The 19476-nt window shown below is 34.1% G+C and overlaps 1 protein-coding gene across 1 annotated transcript in view; it reads left to right on the top strand.

Moving 5' to 3' along the window:
• Positions 1 to 19476, top strand: part of LOC117694412 (sex comb on midleg-like protein 2) — a 77680-nt gene that overhangs the window by 39708 nt on the left and 18496 nt on the right. Inside the window, exons 9-19 of the mRNA XM_076918583.1 lie at positions 1414 to 1562; positions 3000 to 3084; positions 4448 to 4531; positions 6931 to 7014; positions 8115 to 8198; positions 9265 to 9348; positions 11096 to 11179; positions 13551 to 13634; positions 14930 to 15174; positions 16465 to 16579; positions 18543 to 18746. Of these exons, the coding sequence (XP_076774698.1) occupies positions 1414 to 1562; positions 3000 to 3084; positions 4448 to 4531; positions 6931 to 7014; positions 8115 to 8198; positions 9265 to 9348; positions 11096 to 11179; positions 13551 to 13634; positions 14930 to 15174; positions 16465 to 16579; positions 18543 to 18746 (1302 nt within the window). The remainder of the gene's footprint in view (positions 1 to 1413; positions 1563 to 2999; positions 3085 to 4447; positions 4532 to 6930; positions 7015 to 8114; positions 8199 to 9264; positions 9349 to 11095; positions 11180 to 13550; positions 13635 to 14929; positions 15175 to 16464; positions 16580 to 18542; positions 18747 to 19476) is intronic.

Here is a 19476-nt window from a genome sequence, read left to right as displayed (position 1 = left end):
GTACATACCATGCATGTGTTTTTGGAGTCTGAGTTCCCTTACTTAGGATGACATTTTCTAGTTCCATCCCTTTGGCTACAAAACTCATGATGTCCTCATTCTTAGTAGCTGAGTAGTATTCCAATATGTAAATGAGCCACATTTCCTATATCCATTCTTCTGTTGTGGGGCATCTGGGTTGTTTCCAGCTTCTGGATGTCACAAATAAGGTCACAAAGAACATATTGGAACACGTGCCCCTGTGGCCTGGAGGGCATTTTCTGGGAATATTCCCAAGAGTGGTATTGCTGGATCTTAAGGTAGAACTTTTTCCAATTTTCTGAGGTGTAATGATGGAAGTGATACTTCATGTACTGCATTGGTAGAGGTGGACAGTTGAGTGCAAGGCAAGTTGCATTTGGAACAGAGCAAAGCCAGAAGAAACCTAATGATTTGGATGAAAATAGAGGGAACTATGGGTAAACCTAGCAGTGAGATTGTAAAACAAGAAACTAAAGATAGCAAGAAAGGGAATGGAAGATGGATAAAGGAATACTGAATTGGAGATACAAGAGTTCCAGAAATTGCCAAGAATAACCATTTCAGGGTCATAGCTGGAATCTTCAGTTTTGGTATCAACGTGACTAGCCATCAATGGTCTGGTCCTGGTCAAAATCCTGAAAATCCTGGCAGGGCGATTGTATAAGAAAAACTAATGCAAGTGATATTACTAGTGACATTGTTTTTAAATTAAAGGGAAGTCTTAAACATGGAGTATAAAGTAGTTGTTAAAAATGAAATGAGCTGGTTGTAAATAGATGACTTAGTTATAAATGAGAGGGAAAGTTATAGTGGCACTAAAATGATGTTACATTTGTCCCGGTAGCCCAGGATAGACTGCTTCCTTGGTAAAAATTAAAACTTGGATGTCAAGAAATTGCAAACATTTTTGATATTTGTTATCATGAGTTAAATGAATGCATGTGTTTGAATATGGAAAAATCAAGGCAGTAAACTGACTATTATATTTGTAAAGTAAAACACCAAGTAAATGTAGTTGAGCTTTGAATATGTTTATGTCCTTCATCTCTCTCTCTCAAAAGCCACTACTAGATTTTACTATGTAAAGTTCATTACTCATAAGAATGCTAAGGTGTTGATACTGAAATATCTCATTGGTTTCTCTAGTTGCTGTGAACATAGCTAAAATTAACATGGCAATCAATCTTCATCCAAAATAGTAAAATTGTCAAAATTTAGCTTTCACTTGAGCATTTTATGAAACAGCATATCACCTGAGCCTTCTTATGACAACAGTATATTAGAGTGTATACATTATGATGAGAGCCTTTATTATTTGGCACACATACTCAACATGATGTTTCTAGCTTTAAATGTACATCATTTTGTTTCTCATTTCATAACACAACAAAGTTGAGAAAAAACCCAAGGGCAAAAGAGTTACCAAACCTTGGAAAGACCAGCCCACATCTTTTGAAGATGAAGCAGCAGCCCCAGGTGATTGTGTTGCTTTGTTTGTCTATACTGACTTACAAGGTGATTTCTGTATATTGGATAATGGTGTGATTTTTTTTCAGAAGGAAAGACCTTCTCATTTTAAGAAAACAGATATAAAAAGTAGCACAGTGATAAATTGATAGATATTTTCACATGCTAATTCAAATTAGCTGGTTATTCTAATAAGTTCATCTTTTTTGAGAATTAGATGGTTTCCTAATTATAAGCTTTTTATAAGTTTAAAAAAGTTCTTTTTCTGAGATAAGTTAATCTCCACCTTCCCCCCTCTTATTCTTTTCTGCAAATTCAAATGTTTGCTTTATATTGAATAATGCTGTAATGATGAACAAGACAAGACTAGCTCTCAGTTTATAAAAAAGTAGTACAAGAAGTAGCACAGTCATATATCAATAGAAATGTTCACTGTAGTAATTCAGATTACCTGGCTATTCTAACAAGTTCATTCTTTTGGAGAATTAGATTGCTTGCTAATGATAGATTGTTTTTCATGCTTTAAAACAGAAAATTACCTTTTATTTTGAGATTATAATTTCCTACTCCTGAAACTCCCATATAACCCTCATTTTTCTCTGAAAATCATATGGCCTCTTTTCTCACTAACAGTGCTTGTGTGCAAGAATATCTATGTATATACATAGTTTCAAATATAACATGTTCTGTCTGTATAATAATACCTGCATGCATGTTTTTATGGCTCGCTTCTTTTGACAACAGTGTACAGTGTGTTTTTTGCTGACTATTCCTACCACTCCCTTTTCCACTTTTCCTCGGTTTTATATAGTTCTTTATGTAGTATTGAAGCTTTGTGGGCTATTCTCTGTCCAGTTTGTATACATATTGGTTTATTTTTGCTCAGCTCACATTTGGACCGTAATGTAGGTGGGATTTTATGTGTTGCTCTTGATATTACTAGGAGACTCAGTCTTAGAGCAGACTCTCTGATTCTTTCCAATCTTTGTCACCACTTGAGCAATGTTCCTTGAGCCTTACCTTTTGGCAGGAATGTTCTGTAGATATATGCGTTCTAATTAGGCTTCACCACTCCCTGATATGATTGGTTGCAGTTTTCTCCAATCATATCTGTTACAAAGAAAAGTCTTCTGGGTGAACAGTAGAGACTAAAGTTATCAATAGATGGACACATTTTATGCATTGTTTTTAGAGATTATGCTGATGCAGTAAATTAGGGGTTGCATTTTCTTCTTTAGAAACCATGGCATTACAAGTACAGGGTCATTAGCTGTGTTTCCAGTAGCAGGCATGCTCTACCTCTTATTGAGCTGAGTCTTAATTTCAAGTAGAGTGTAAATGATCGCCACTGTGATATATCATGTCAGCATGGTGATAGCTTACATTATGACAAGGCTTTATTAGAGCATGTGCAGAGTAGTAGTATTATTTGGAAAGCATAGTGGATTAAACAATGTGTTCTAGCTTTACATGTAAATAATTTTTGTTCTGCATTTTCTACCTCAATAAAGCTGAGAAAAAAACGCAAGGGCAAAACAGTCACCACTCCTTGGACTGACCAACCCAGTCTCGTTGCAGATCAAGGAGCAGCCCCAGGTAATTGCTTTGTTCTTTTTGTTCATTAATCTATATTATTCACAATATAATTGTTGTTTGTTAACTAATAGTGTAATGTTTTCACAAGAGAACATCTCTTTTCTAAGAACGCAAAAGCTAGAAGCTGCACAAAGTTAAATTGGTAGAAATTTTCACTGGGCTAGGTCAAAATTTTCTCTTGGTATATTAATTTCATCCTTTTGGGGAATTAGAATGCATTCTTGTTATGATTAAATTTCAACCTTCTTTTGTATCATTTTCTTCTTCTAAAATCTCCCTTATTTCTGCTCCCTCTCTTTGCCAGATTCATGGCTCTCTTCTCACAGTTTGTGCTTGCTTTTAAGAATATCTATCTATACATATATTAACTATGACCTGATCAGTCTTTATACGAGTATATGTATGCATGTGTGTTATTATGGTTGGATTTTTTGGCATCTGACCATGAAATGGTGTGCTTTTCACTGGTTATTGCCACCTCTCCCTGTCTCAGCTTTCCTCAGTTTTATAAAGTTCTTTGTGTAGAGTATAAGCCTCACTGACTTTACTCTGTCTACAGAGTGTATATATTGGTGTCACTGTTCATCTCACATTTGGTCAGTGTTTTGGTGGGATTATATGTTTTTGTCTTGATATTATTAGGAGACACCATCTGAGAGCAAATTCCCTTCCCCTCTGGCTTTTTCCAATCTTTCTGCCACCTCTTGAGTACTTTTCAATAAGCTATACCTTAGGTACAGGAGTGTTCTGTAGATATAGCCATTCTGATTGTGCTCCACCACTCTCTGTTTTGATTAGTTGTGATTTTGTGCAATCGTATCTGTTGCAAACAAAACTTTTCTGGATGAAGAATAAAGACTATAGTAGTCTTTGGTTATTAGGACAGTGTTTGTAGATTGTTTTTAGGGTATGTGGGTATAGTGAATTAGTTGTAAATTCTTCTCCAGTAACCATCACCTTACACGTACAGAGTTATTAGCTTAGTTCCTGGTGCCATACATGCTCTTTTTCCTGTTGAGCCAAGTCTTTTTTTCTTTCTTTCTTGGATATTTTATTTATTTACATTTCAAATGTTATTCCATTTTCTGTTTTTTTCTTCACATTCCCCCTATCACGTTCCCCCTATCACATTCCCCCTATCAAGGTGTGCATGCCACAGTTGCTTCCTTAGAGTAACCATACCATGATGACAGTATTATATCTCATGTGAGCATGGTGGTAGCCTGTTTTATGACAGGGCTCTATTAGAGCATATGTATAATATTATAAGCTTTCTCATTTGAAAAGTATGGTGGATTAAACTTACAGTGTTCAATCTTTACATGTGAATAATTTTTGTTTTTTATTTCATGCCTCAAACAAGCTGAGAAAAAACACAATGGCAAAACAGTTACCACAATTTGGACTGACCAACCCAGACATTTTGCATATCAAGGAGCAGCCCCAGGTGATTGCTTTTTTTAATATATATATTGTTGTTCCAGATATGTTTGCTGTATTTTGAATAATGGTGTATTTGGCAAAACCAGTTTTCACTTTAAGAACAAAGTATAATAAATCACAAAAAAAAAACAGAAAGAAACAATCTAGAAAGAAAGATGTATCAGGGGTTATTTGGGCAAAAGAAGCTGAAAATCTCTTTTAAATAAAAAATGGGGATATGGATCACTAATTTTAATCTGTACATTTTGATACCAAGGGGCCATTTTAAAACATTCATATAAATTACAATCCATTTTATGTTTGGATGATGTTTTATATAATCACACAGGGGCCCAGTCTAAGATGTGAGTTTAGACAGAGATAAATTATCTAAAAATCAAGGTTATTTATAAATAATGTTGAAACTAATATTATAAACAAAATCATGGAGAAATGACTAGATAAGGAAAGGTACATATGGACCCAAGTGATGATAATTTTTTCACAAAGAGCAAAAGGTACACTTGTTAAATTGTCAAAACTAAGAGTGACAACCGACATGGTAAATTAAACCACATGCAGTAAGAATTTCTACTTGACAATGATTGTTTTGAAAGGCAGATAGTGTGCTTGCATAGCTTTATTTGGTCATCCCTGGGATGGAACTGTATTAGAATGTTACAGGGGTATGTTTTATGAATGGCTAGACATTTGTTTCCGGTTATATGTGATAATGTCCCCTCAAAATTCAATTTTTATTTATAAATTATCTATATTTAAATTTTGTTAGTTTGATAATTTTTATGATCTGTACTATGAGTGGTAATTTCTGGAAAGAAACTTTATCTACAGATACTGACTTTTTGATTAGAACTTTAGTGCTGGGAAGAGATGTGAATGTTAATGATCCAAAGAATAATAACCCTGTTTGGGCTAATTCTAGGATGCTAGTCATTCCTTGCTAACTCCTTTCTGAACTAACATCTTGTGACTAATAGATAGAAACCTTGTAGAATCTGAAAACTTAACAGACCTGTCAACCTCAAAGCTAAATATATCACCAGATAGCATCTTTGACCTATAGAGACGTGCCCCACCCCCATTTCACTGTCAGTCAAATTGGCTCCAGAATAAATGACCTCTCAATCCCCTTATCAAAAGAAACAGGTAGAAATTTAGACTGTCTTTTGATTATATATTTTTTCATATAATACAAGAGAACATTTTCTTTTGTGTTGAGATTATAATTTAATTTCAACATTTTCCCCTACCCATTCTTTCTATCAAATCTTGCATTTGTCCCTACTTTGGTACATCAAATTAATAGCCTCTTATCTCTCTCAGTATTACTTCTAACACTCAAAATTGTTTGTGTGTGTGTGTATGTGTATATATATATGTATATGTATATGTATATGTATATGTATAACATATATATTCCTAAGTACAACTTGCTCAGTATTTGTAATAGTACCTGTATGTATATTTTCATCACTAGCTTTGTCATCCACATAGCAAGTTGGTGTGCTCTTCCTTGAGAATTTCCTCTTCTCGTTTTTCCAGTTCTCCTCAGGTTTATATAGTCCTTTGGGTAGAATGGAGGCCTCACATACATTTCTCTGTCCAGTGTGTATATGTATTGATTCATTATATTTTCAGCTCACATTTGGTCAGTGATACTGGTGGGATTTTATGTGTTAATATTACTAGGAGACACATTCTTAGAGCCAACTCTCTGACCCTCTGGCTCTTTCTAGTATTTCTGCCACCTCTTGAGTAATGTTCCCTGACTTTACCTTAGGTTTAAGCATGTTCTTGTGTGTGTGTGTGTGTGTGTGTGTGTGTGTGTGTGTGTGTGTGTTTGTGTGTGTGTGTGTGTGTTTGTGTTTGTGTGTGTGTGTACATATCCATTCTGATTGGGATATACTGCACTCAGCTTTGATTTGTTAGGATTTCCTGCAGTGGTCTCTGTTGCAAATAAAAATTTTATTGATGAAGAATAAAGACTACAGTTATCTTTGTATATAAAGACACTGTTTATAGATTGTTCTTACTTAGGGATCATACTGGTTTAGTGAATCAGGGGTTCTAGATTCTTCTGTAGTACCTATCATGTTACAGTTACAGAGTTATTAGCTGTGTTCCAGTATCAGGCATGCTCTCCATCTTATTGAGCCAATTCTCAAATCCAAGTGAAGAGTTGTTGAGAAACGCCAGTTTGTACATGCCACTACTATATCATTAGAGTTACTATGCCATGAATGGCATTATTATAAACATATGAGAAAGATGGTACCCTATTTTATTAGAACATATGTATACTATTATAAGCTTTATTATTTGGAAAGCATAGTGGATTAAACGTATAATGTTCTAGCTTTACACCTGGAAAATTTTTGTTTTTCATATCATACCTCAATCAAGCTGAGAAAAAACGCAAGGTCAAAACAGTCACCACACCTTGGACTGACCAACCCAGACTTTTTGTAGATCAAGGAGCCGCCCCAGGTGATTGCTTCACACATTAATTAGTCTATATTATACAATATATTTGCTGTGTATTGAAAAATAGTGTAATTTTTTGGGTGGAAAGGCTATTTTCTAAGAAAACAAATTCAAGAAACAGCACAGTGATAAACTGGTAGAAATTGTCTCTTAATATAATGAGTTCATCCTTTTGAAGAATTAAATTCTGTTCTGGATATGATTTAATTTCAACATTTTTCCTTATCTTTTCATTCTTAAAAAACATCTAATATGTCCCCTACTCCTCTCTACATATGTGTGTTTTTATAGCTGCATTTGCAGTACCTGAAAGTGAATTGGTGTGTCCTATCATGAGGATTCCCACCTCTCCCTTTCCCAGATTTTCTTACATTTATAGAGTTTTTGAGTGGATTGGAGGGCTCATAAGATTTTTTTGTCTGTATAGTTTGTATATATATTGCCGTGATTTTTTCACTTCATATTTTTGACTGGTGTTTATGGTATTTTTATGTTGCTCTGGGTATTACTCAGAGACACAGTATTAGAACAAACTCCCTGACACTCTTGACTTTTTCAATCTTTGTCACCTCTTGGGCAGTGTTCTCTGAGTTTTACCTTAGATGCAGTAATGTTCTGTAGATATATCCATTTTGATTGGTCCACACCACTCTCAGCTTTGATTGGTTGGGATTTCTTGCAGGCTTCTCTGTATGTTGCAGGCTAAGGTTTTCTGGATGAACAGTAAAGAATATATGGTTATCTTTCAGTATAAAGACACGGTTTATACAATTTTTTTTAGAGATTATGCTGATACAGTAAATGAGGGGTTACAGGTTCTTCTTCAGAAACCAAGACATTACAAGCACAGAGTCATTACTGTGTTTCCTGTGGCAGGCATGCATTCTTTTTGTTGAGCCAAGACTTAATTCCAAGAAAAGTGTAAATGATGGGCACTGTGATATATCACGTGAGAATGGTGATAGCATATTATGACAAGGGTTTATTAGAACATGTGCAGAGTAGTATATAAGCTTAATTATTGGGAAATCATAGTGGATTAAACAATGTGATCTATCTTTAAATATGAATAATTTTGTTCTACATTTTATCCCTCAATAAAGCTGAGAAAAAACGCAAGGGCAAAACAGTCACCACTCCTTGGGCTGGCCAACCCAGTGTCTTTGCAGATCAAGGAGCAGCCCCAGGTAATTGCTTTGTTCTGTTTCTAATATATCTATTTTATTCACAGTATATTTTATGTAGATTGAATAAGACCACAATATTTTCAGATGGAAAGTACTTTTTCTAAGAAAACAAATCCAAGAAGAAGCACTATGGTAGACTGTTAGGAATTTTCACTGTGCTAAGTCAGATTTTTCTTTTACAATAAGTACATCCTATTGGGAAATTAGATTATTTACTTATTATGACATAATTTTAACTGTTCTTCCTATCCTTTCTTGCTTCCAAAATGTCTCATTGATCCCGTCAGGAGTCACTGCACTTTCCCTGGGTATTCCCACCTGTTCCTTTCCTGGCTTTCCTTAGTTTTATAGTCTTTTGTGTAGGGTTGAGGTCTCACATGCATTTATCTCTGTCTAGTGTATGTGTGTGTGTGTGTGTGTGTGTGTGTGTATATATGTCATTTTTGTTCACCTCACATTTTGGTAGTGGTATTTGTGGTATTTTATGTGTTTCTCTGAATATTACTAGGAGTTTCAGTCTTAGACCAGACTTTCTGACACTCTGACTCTTTTTTAATCTTTTCCACCTCTTGGGCAGTGTTCCCTGAGTTTTACCTTAGATGCAGTAATGTTCTGTAGATATATCCATTTTGATTGGTCCTCACCACCCTTAGCTTTGATTGGTTGGGCTTTCCTGCAATCTTCTCTGTGTGCTGCAGCCTAAGTTTTTTGGATGAACAGTAAAGACTATGGTTATCTTTCAGTATAATGATGGTGTTTATACATTGTTTTTGGAGATTGTGCCAATATAGAGTTTGCAGATCTTCCTCAGTAACCATGACATTACAAGCACAGAGTTATTAGCTGTGTTTCCAGTAACAGGCATGCTCTACTTCCAAGTAAACTGTAAATTATGGATATCGTGAGACATCACGTGAGCATGGTGATAGCCTACGTTATGCCAAGGCTTTATTAGAATATGTGCAGAGTAGTATATAAGCTTTATTATTGGGGAAGCCTAGTGGATTAAACAATGTGATCTAGCTTTACATGTAAATAATTTTTTTCATTTCATACCTCAATAAAGCTGAGAAAAAACGCAAGGGCAAAACAGTCACCACACCTTGGACTGGCCAACCCAGTCTCTTTGCAGATCCAGGAGCATCACCAGGTGATTACTCTGTTCTTTTGTTTCTTAATCTATATTATTCATGATATTTTTGTTGTAAGTATAATACTAGTGTAATGTTTTTAGTAGGAAAATATCTTTTTTTAAAGGAAATAAAAGCTAGAAGCAGCATAATTATAAATTGGTAGAAATCTTAACTGTGCTAGGTCAAAATTGTGTCTTCTAATTTCATTTTTTTTGGAGAGTTGATTCTATTTTCATTATGATTTAATTTTAATTTTCCTTTGTATCATTTCCTTTTTATAATACCTCTCATTTATGACTTCCTCCTCCTGTGTCCTAAAGTCATTTGTGCTTCATTTGATTAATGTATATATTTTAACTATGACTTGTTCATTTTATATGAGAACATTTATTCCTACACATATACATATATATTTATTCTAGATTTGTATGTGAATAAAATTTTGTTTTTCATTTTATACCCAATAAATGCAATGGAAATATGCATGGGCAAAATAGTTACTACACCTTGGACTGACCAACCAAGATTTTTTGCAGTTCAAGGAACAGCCCCAGGTGTTCCTCAGTCTATATTATTCATAATTTATTTGCTGTGTGTTGAATAATAGTGCAGTGTTTTCCACCAGAAATTTTATTTTTCAGAAAACCTTTGTAAAAAGCAACTTAATGGTAAATTGTTAGAAATTTGACTGTGCTAAGTCAATTTTTTCTTATTATAATAAATTCATTTTATTGAAGAATTAAATTTTTTATTATGATTTAATTTCATCCTTTCTTTCTTCTGATGTCATCTGTCGATCCCCTCCCTTTCTCCTCCAAATTGGTATGCTCTCTCCTCACAGTTTGTGTTTGCATTTAAAAATACCTATATGCATATATATTCTTACCTTTAAATATTTAAGTCTGTTTATTGGTGTATGAGTGTTTGTCTGTGTGTACGCACGTGCATGTGCGTGTATTTGTGTGCTATTTTTCCAGGGTTTATGGCACCTTACCCTGAGTTAGTGCATCTTTCCCTGGGTATTTCCTCCTCTTCCTTTCCCGGATCTCCTCCGTTTTATACAGTTCTTTTTGTAGGGTTGAGACCTCATATGCTTTTCTCTGTGTAGTGTGTATATATATTGTTGTCATTTGTTCAGGTCACATTTTTGGGTAGTGGTGTTAGTGAGATTTTATGTGTTGCTCTTGATAGTACTAGGAGACTCAATCTTAAAACACACTCCCTGACACTCTGATTCTTTCTAATCTCTCTTCCACCTCATGAGCATTGGTCTCTGTGCCTTAGTTTAGGTGGAGTAATGTTTTGTAGATATATGCATTCTGATTGACATACACCACTCTCTGCTTTGATTGGTTGTGGTTTCCTGCAATCATCTCTGTCTGTAGCAAAGAAAAGTTTTCTCGGTGAACAGTGAAGATGACAGTTATCTTTGGGTATAAGGACAGTGTTTATACATTGTTTTTAGAGATTATGCTGATATAGTAAATTAGGGGTTGTAGATTCTTCAGTAACCATGATATTACAAATACAGTGTTATTAGTTGTGTTTCCAGTAGCTGGTATGTTCTCCCTCCAAGTAAGGTGTAAATGATGGGCATTGTGACAAGTCACGTGAGCATGGTGATAGCGTGTTATGACGAGGCTTTATTAGAGAATTGCATAGTAGTATATAAGCATAATTGTTGAGAAAGCATAGTAGATTACACAAAGTGTTCTAGCTTTACATGTGAATAATTTTTGTTTTTCATTTCATACTTCAATAAAGCTGAGAAAAAACGCAAGGGCAAAACGGTCACCACACTTTGGACTGACCGACCCAGACATTTTGCAGATCCAGGAGCAACCCCAGGTGATTGTTTTGTTCTTTTTGTTTATTAATTTATATTATTCAGTATTTATTTACTGTATGTTAAATAATAGTGTAATATTTTCTGGTGGAAAATCTCTTTCTTTTTTTAGGAAAACAAAAGCAAGAAGCAGCTGAATCATAAATTCTTTGAATTTTGGCTTTGCTTAGTCAAATTTAAGTGTTTATAATATTCTTTGAGAATTCAATTGTTTTCTGACTATAAATTAATTATAGGTTTTCACAGTATCTTTTCTTTTTTTCAAACCTTCTCATTTTCCCCCTCTTCACCAAATTTATGGCACATTTAGTACTTGTATTTAAGAACATCTATGTACAAATATATTCTTAACTGTAACCTGATCAGTCTATATTAGTATACATGTGTGTCTCTGTGTGTATGTCTGTCTGTGTGTATGTGCATGTGTGTGTGCGCGCGTGTTCATTCCAGACTCTCTGGTTCTTACGATCCTAGGCAATTTTCCTGAGGCAGTGTAGTCTTGCATTATGTACAGGAGTGTTCTGTTGATGTATCCATTCTGGTTGTGCTCCATCATTGTTTTTCTTGGTTATCTTTTATAGTAATCATCCACGTCTTTGGCAATCAGATGTTTTTCCACTGAAGAGTAAAAACCCCAGTTACCTTTGGGTATAAAGACAATGTTTATAGAAGTATGTTAGGGATTATGCTGATTTAGTAAATTAGTGGTTGCAGATTGTCCTCCAAACCTATAACGTCCCTATATAGAGTTGTAACTGGGTTTTCAGTACCAGGAATGCTGTCCCTCTTGTTGAGTGGGTCATAAATCGAAATAAAGAGCAGTTGGTTACTGTCAAGGTAGGTGTGCCATTACTTCGTCCTAAGATTTACCATGCCTTGGTTACCATTTGTACATCTCACCAGAGCAAATTGGGAACTTTCCTATGACTATGCTGTATTAGAATCCTTCACTGTTCATCATACATATCAAAATACAGTATTTCTAGCTTTAAATGTACATACTTTTTCCCATTTCATACCTGTACAAAGCTGAGGAAAAACCCAAGGGGGCAAAAGAGTCACCAAGCCTTGGAAAGACCAAGCCATACCATTTCACTTTGGAGCAGCAGGTCCAGGTGATTGCCTCACTTTGTTTTTCCATATTACTTTATGAAATGATTTTTGTAGATTGAAAAATGGTGTAATGTTTTCTGATGGAAATACTCATTTTTTTCTAGGAAAACAAATACAGAAAGTAGCAAAATGATAAATTAATGGAATTTTTCACCATGCTAAATCAAATTTGACTCTTAGTATAAGTTCATCCTTTTTATTTCATGTTTTAAAAGAGAAAAGTGTTTTTTGAGATTATAATGTAATTTAAACCATTCTTCCTACTTTTCCTCCCTCAAGCCTTGTATATATCCCTCCATCTTTTTGCCAAAGTGTATGCTCTTTTGTCACTAATTGCCACTGCTTGCATTCAAGAATATATATGGACATATAAAGTCCTAAATATAACTATTTCAGTCTGTATAAATGTACCTGTACATATGTATGTTTACATGGGGTAGTTTTTTTACACCAGTGAATTGTTGTCCTCTTCCTTGTGTATCCCATCTTCCTTTCCCAACTTTCTTCAGTTTTGTGTAGTCCTTTGTGTGGAGTTGAGGCCTTATGAGCATTTCTTTGTCCAGTTTGTATATGGATTAGTATCCTTCTTGTTTAGCTTATGTTTGGGCAATGATGTTGATGAGATTTTATATGTGTTTCTCCTGATATTACTAGGAGACACAGTTTTAGAGCAAACTCCTTCACCTTCTGGCTTTTTACAGGCTTTCTCTCTCTTACTGGTGAGTGTTCTCTGAGCCTTAACATATGTGAAAGAGTGTTCTTTAGTTATATCCATGCTGATTCTTTTCCACCACTCCCCGTTTTGATTGGTTGTAGTTTATCCTAATGGTCCCTGTCTGTGCCAAGTGTTCTAGATAAGGAGTAAAGACTATAATTATCTGTATAAAGACAATTTTCATAGATTGTTGTTATGGCCTATCCTTCTTTAGTTAATTTAGTGGTTGCAGATAGTCCTCCAAAAACTATCACTTCCATAACACAAAATTTTAAACTGGGTTGTCAATACCAGACATGGTTTCACTCATGTTGAGTGGATTCTATGTCCAAGAAATGATATCTTTGGTTACTGCTGAGGTATATAACATGCTACTACTGCATTTTTACAGCTATCACACCATCCTGCTCATTGTTACACATCACGTAAGCATAACATGAGCCCTTTCAAGTGTATATTCCATCATTATTTAGCATGTATAATGGAAGATAATATATTCTAGCTTTAAATGTACATAATTTTTTTCATTTCATAACTCAACAAAGCTGAGAAAAAACGCAAGGGCAAAAGAGTCACCAAACATCGGAAAGACCAAGCCCAGTTTTTAGCAGATGAAGAAGCAATGCCAGGTGATTGCTTTGCTTTGTTTTCTTATATTGATTTTCAAGATGATTCCTCACCATTGAATAATAGCATATGGTTTTCAGAAATAACAGGGTTTTTTGTTTTAAGAAAACAAATACAAAATGTAGCACAGTGATAAACTGATAAAAATTTCTCTGTTCTAAATCAAATTTGTTGGCTATTTTAATAAATTTGTCCTTTTAGAGAATTAAATTGTTTCCTGGTTATGAAAAGTTGCTGTACCTAAAATTTCATTTCGACTGGCATTTTTGTTTAATGTTTTATTTTAACGATTTTATTTTTTGTTAAAAATTTATAACTTATATTTTGATCTTACTGTGTTTTCTCCTCCGACTCTTTCATTGTCTTTATTTATCTTTATGTGCATAGGATATCATGTTCCTTTTCTTTCTTAACAAAAAGAAAATTTTTCTAAAGGTGCCTAATTTATGTTTACATACTACTAAACATTGTCCCAGCCATAGAGTGTGATTGATATGCACCATGTCAGTCTATTGAAGAAAACTGTTTTTTTTTTTTCTTTAACAGCAGCTATCAATTTTGAATATAGATTCTTAGCTAAGGGCTTGGGCTTTGTATCTACTTTACCTCATCTATGCTGGGATTTTTGTCTGGCTTGACCTTGTGTAGGTCTTGTGCATCCTGTAATTTTCTTTGTTAGTTTGCAAGTGTACTTCTCTGTTGTTTCTTAAAAATACTCATTCATCAAACTCCTTTTCTACCTCTGGTTAGACTCTTTGTACCCGATTTTCGACCTAGATAAGTATATTTTGAGGTCATGGGAATGATACAGATATCTCATTTATGATTGAACACTCCAGAGTCTCTCACTTTCTGCAAGTGATCAAGTTGTAGGTCTCTTTGCTAATTACCACTGCAAGAAGATTCTCTGAGAAAGGCTAAGTAAGTCACAAACAATGATTATAGATCATTAGTAATCAATAGAAGTATGCCATTCATTACAAATCATTTTATATACTGTATCTACTTACCAGAATGATGCTTGTAGGATTTTACCTAGGACATTTGACCTATCTTGTCACAGGTACTTTGCCTCATTACCAATATTAATTTTGGGTTCTTTAGACATTTTAGTTTAGGAAAATACAGATTTTTAAAGTAGAACTTTTTGATTCTTTTTTTAACTCTAATTTTGCTAGTTTGGATCTTGTTTAAAATAATTTTCATGGGTTTGGGAAGTTTTAAAGATAATCAGTCATAAAATGATGTTTTTACTATATTATTTTCTTTAATTTTCATTGCTAAGCTCTTTTCTCAGCTCTTAGTGTGAGTAGTACAGAGACAACACTACCTTCTTCCTCTGAACAACCAAATTCTTCTACCTCCAAAGGGGCTCAATCTTCAAGGAAGTCTCCACGAAAAACAAGTGTTGTGCAACCAGTACCAAAGACCAGAAAGAAATCAGGACAAACTAAGTCTACTGGAGATACTTCGTCCACTAAGAAGGGCATTACTATTAAAATTGTCCTACCAAAGAAAAGAGGTGGAAAGTCTGGAAAAAAGGTTAGTCATATTTCTTGCTAATTTGTATTGTAAGTCTCCATATCAGAGTATTTTTAAATTCAGTTTAGCAATTTACTAAGACTGTGCTGAGGTGTTTTTTTTTTTTGCTGTTGTTGTTTTTTTTAGGATATTAAACGTATAATGTTCTTTTTGTCTTAGTTAGGTTTTCTATTTTGATGAAACAAATGCAACTTTTGAATAACTTACACTTTTGTACCACTGTGCATCATCAAAACCAGTCAAGGCAGGAACTAACACATGGCAGAGAGGGGAGCTGGAGTTGGGGGAGGTCAAGCAGGAGTAGTATGTAAAGTAAAATTTTCACTAATCAAACTTAACTAATATTGGCTAGTGATGCAAGGATAAAGAATAAATGTCTTGGAGAATGAAATAGAATCTAATGTGAAAAACTGAGACAATTTAAACTGAGAAAGACTAAGTTGAGATTTTTTTAACATATATGATTGCTCGGGAAGAAAAGAGTGAGGGATAAATTAGGGCAAGGCAATACATGTGTTTATTGTTAAGTTTATATCGTAGATAAAAATATATAAACTATTTACATTAAGCCTGAGTGTGAAGGATAAGGATCTATATAAGTTTCAACATATTATGTAGAATGGTACATTATGACTTTTTATGTGTAAACAATGGAAAGTTATGAATGAATCTTTAGTCTAATGTAAAAATTACGAAGTGTATATAATGGATTTTAATTAGTCAAATAACCCCTCAAAAGATAGGATAAGTAGAATAACAAAACAAAAAGAATAAAATAAACAATCAGAAAGCACATAATAAAATGGTTTGCTCAGACCCAACTGTAGTAATAGTTATAGTGAACATTAATAGGTTAATTTTTTTAATTAAAATGCAGAGATTTTAAAAATGGAATTAAAAAAATTCAAATATATAATGTCTGTATAATGTGCATACTTAAACATAAAGGCAAAAATCTCAGCACTATCATCTTACACATATAGTATCACATTAGGATATCAGCATAACTTTTGTTTGAATGAATGCTTCCTGCCTGGAAGGAAATAGTGTTATCTTATTTTAAAAAATACTGTTATTTCTATTTAAAATTTCTAAATTTTATAAAAATGAGTGTGAAATACTTGTAAATATATTATGATAAACATAAAACCATGTTAATCTAAAGCAGTAATATTAATATTTTAATGGTAAGAAAAATTGATTTTGAAATTTAATGTGAAATACTTTTTAATGCATTTGAAAGCATATACCTGTATATAACTGTATTCTTCATACCATTTTTTTAAACAGGAAAAAAGTATTCCAGTTGTTTCTTCTACATCTTCAGCTTCTTTAAGTTCACCAAGGAGAAGTTCTTCATCTAATAGGACTTCTGTGGGGCCCTCTGAAATAGTGATGTCTACAAGTAAATTAATATTTTTTAAAACAATGAAAAATTACATATTTTATTAAGCAGTCAATTAAGTGTGGTTGACGTCCTGGAAATAATGTAAAATATTAATGTAGTTTGCTAGACTGATAGTTCAGCTTAATGTTTAGTAAAACCTATTTAAATTCATGTCACCTGAAAATCAGTATCCCACATTTTGAATTTGTGTCATTATCAAGTTCTCCTTTCTTTTCACAGTATTTTTTATTTTGTATTATGTATTTTCCAAGGTAACTCATGCCTTTTGAACATAAATTTTTCAGTCAGAGGACATGGTGATTTTAAATTCCTTTCTTACAGGTTTGAAAAGAGCACAGACCAAAGCAAATCAATCCATTTTATCATCTCCTATATAGTTTTAATTTTTTTTCTATTTCAATTTTGCTTTCGTTTTATTTTGTAAGTATGAACTTTTTGCCTACACATGTATTTCTGTACCGTGTGTATGTGTTTAGTTCCCAGGAGGGGATGTCCGATCCCCTGGGACTACAGATAATAGACAGTTTGAAGTTACCATGTGGATGATAGGAAGCAAACTCAGGACCCCTGAAAATAGCAGCCAGTGAGCTTCACCATTTGAACCATCTCTCTATCCCTCCTTACTGTTTAAAAGATGTTTGTCCTATTACTTCTTTATATCTTTAGTTACCACCCTCATACTCTTATATTTCTTACACTTTTTCTTTCTCACTTAAAGGAAATTATTTTTCGAAGTATTTTTTTTCAAAGACTTTATTTGTACACCTTATTTCTGATTTTTAATGAATACAAGGTGTTCTATCTAAATGAAGAATTTAAAGTCTGAACCTTTTGAGTACTGACATAAGTAAAAGCTACCTGAGTACACAGATAAGTTGCAATCAGAACACAAGTGCCCCCCAATTATTGTCGACAAGTTTTCTCAGTGTGTTTATACTAATATTCTCATCCCAATGATTTCCTCTAGGGGTGCTTGACATGTGTAGTAGACAGATGGCAGAATATTGAAATCCTTCTTTGATTTACTTCCTGCATATATCTGTAACATAAGTACCTTGGGTTGAGTGTTTAATCATGATTTTATTTTTGTTACAGAGCCTATCCTTTCTCCAATTATTGGAGCAAGCCAAATTGTCATATATTTCAACACAGTGAAATTTTTCAGTACAAATTAATATGTTAAATGTTCTTGTTTTAAGAAAATAATAGTTTCAGTAATGATAAATCTGCATTTTAGTACACATTGATTTGCAATTGATTTTTGTGATGAAAATATCTTCACTAATAGTATGATTATAAATGAGAAAATTTTGTACAAAGAAAAAGTTGAAAATATCTTCAATGAGCCTAGGCATGCATGCATGCATACAGCTGTCTCTGTGTGTGTGTAATATTTTTATTTTGTATTTAAAATTCAAGTCATTGAAATTTACAATCACATATACCTTAAGTGACTTGATTATTTTAGAAAATGCAGCTGACATACACTGTTGGTGATTTACAAGCTAGTCAGTGATAAGTGAGTAAGGATGACCAGTTTTCAAAGGGAATGCAAGTTTTTACATAGTGAAGTTGGGTGGGTTGAACTCTAGGAGGAGTTGGGGAAAGTCAAAATTTAAAGAAAGACATGAAACTACACTTTCATTTTTGGAACATTTCTTGTAATAATACATTAAAATGATTTTATGATAGCCCCCAAAGTCTTACCAATCATACATTTTATATAGTCAGTTTGAATTTTATTCTAAAATGTTGGATAAATATTTTTTACTATTTGCATGTTCTGTATTTTACATAAACATGTTAATATATCTGCATACTTTCAGTAGCAGACATGGTCATTAATATGACCTATATTTAAGTTTCCTTTAAATGAAATCATAAGTAGGCTATGGTTATGTAATAATTTCACAAAATTTATTTTAATTCATCTAATTATTTATATACCTTTTCCCTCAAGTCTGTGTGTATATAAATAAACATGGAGATTCTGGCCCCTACCTGGATCCACAGAAGGTTCAGCAGCTACCTGACCACTTCGGCCCAGGCCCTGTGAATGTGATTCTCCGGCAGACTGTGCAGGCCTGTGTGGATAGTGCCTTTCAGGCCAAGACTGTCTTTCTACTTCTTAAGCCAGATAATAGGGGAGGAGAAATGATAACTGGTATGCTAATCTAATTCTTTACCGTTAATTTATTTATTCACTCTGGATCCTGATCACAGCCCCTCCCTCACAGAGCTCCTATCCCCATCCTTCTCAGTCTTCACCTCTGAGAAGGGTGAGATCCCCATTGGTACCAACTCACCATGCCACCTCAAGTCACTGCAGGACTAGGTTTATCCTGTTCACTGAGGATAGCCAAGAAAGTTCAGTTAGGAGGACAAGATCCACAGGCAAACAACAGTCAGGGTAAGCCCCCAATTGTTGGGAGAACCTGATCAAGACCAAGCTGCACATCTGCTAAATATGTGCAGGGGTCCTAGGTTTAGCCCTTGTATGCTCTTTGGTTGGTGGTTCAGTCTATGGAAGCCCTCCCTGCCGGGCTCTAGATTAGTTGACTCTATTGGTCTTCTTGTGGAGTCCTTATCCTCTCAGGGTTCTCTGAGTATCTCATTCTCTCAGAGGACAGTTGTGCTAGGCTTCTGCTATAGCATAACAAAGTACCATTAATAGTGTCAGGGATTGATTCTTGCCCATAGGATGGATCTCAAGTTTGCCCAGTTATTGGTTGGTTGTTCCCTCAGTCTGTGCTCCCATCTTTGTCCCTGCAGTTCTTGTAGACAGGACAAATCCTGTGTCACACAAACAAAAACAAAAATAGACAATTTATGTCAGTATCATACTATAAATGTAAATAAAAGGTACAGATTGTTGTCTCTGTTAAGCTAGCTAT

Source organism: Arvicanthis niloticus, chromosome X, assembly GCF_011762505.2.
Source record: "Arvicanthis niloticus isolate mArvNil1 chromosome X, mArvNil1.pat.X, whole genome shotgun sequence".
Classification (NCBI taxonomy): domain Eukaryota; kingdom Metazoa; phylum Chordata; class Mammalia; order Rodentia; family Muridae; genus Arvicanthis; species Arvicanthis niloticus.
This window is presented reverse-complemented; position numbering and strand designations above follow the sequence as displayed.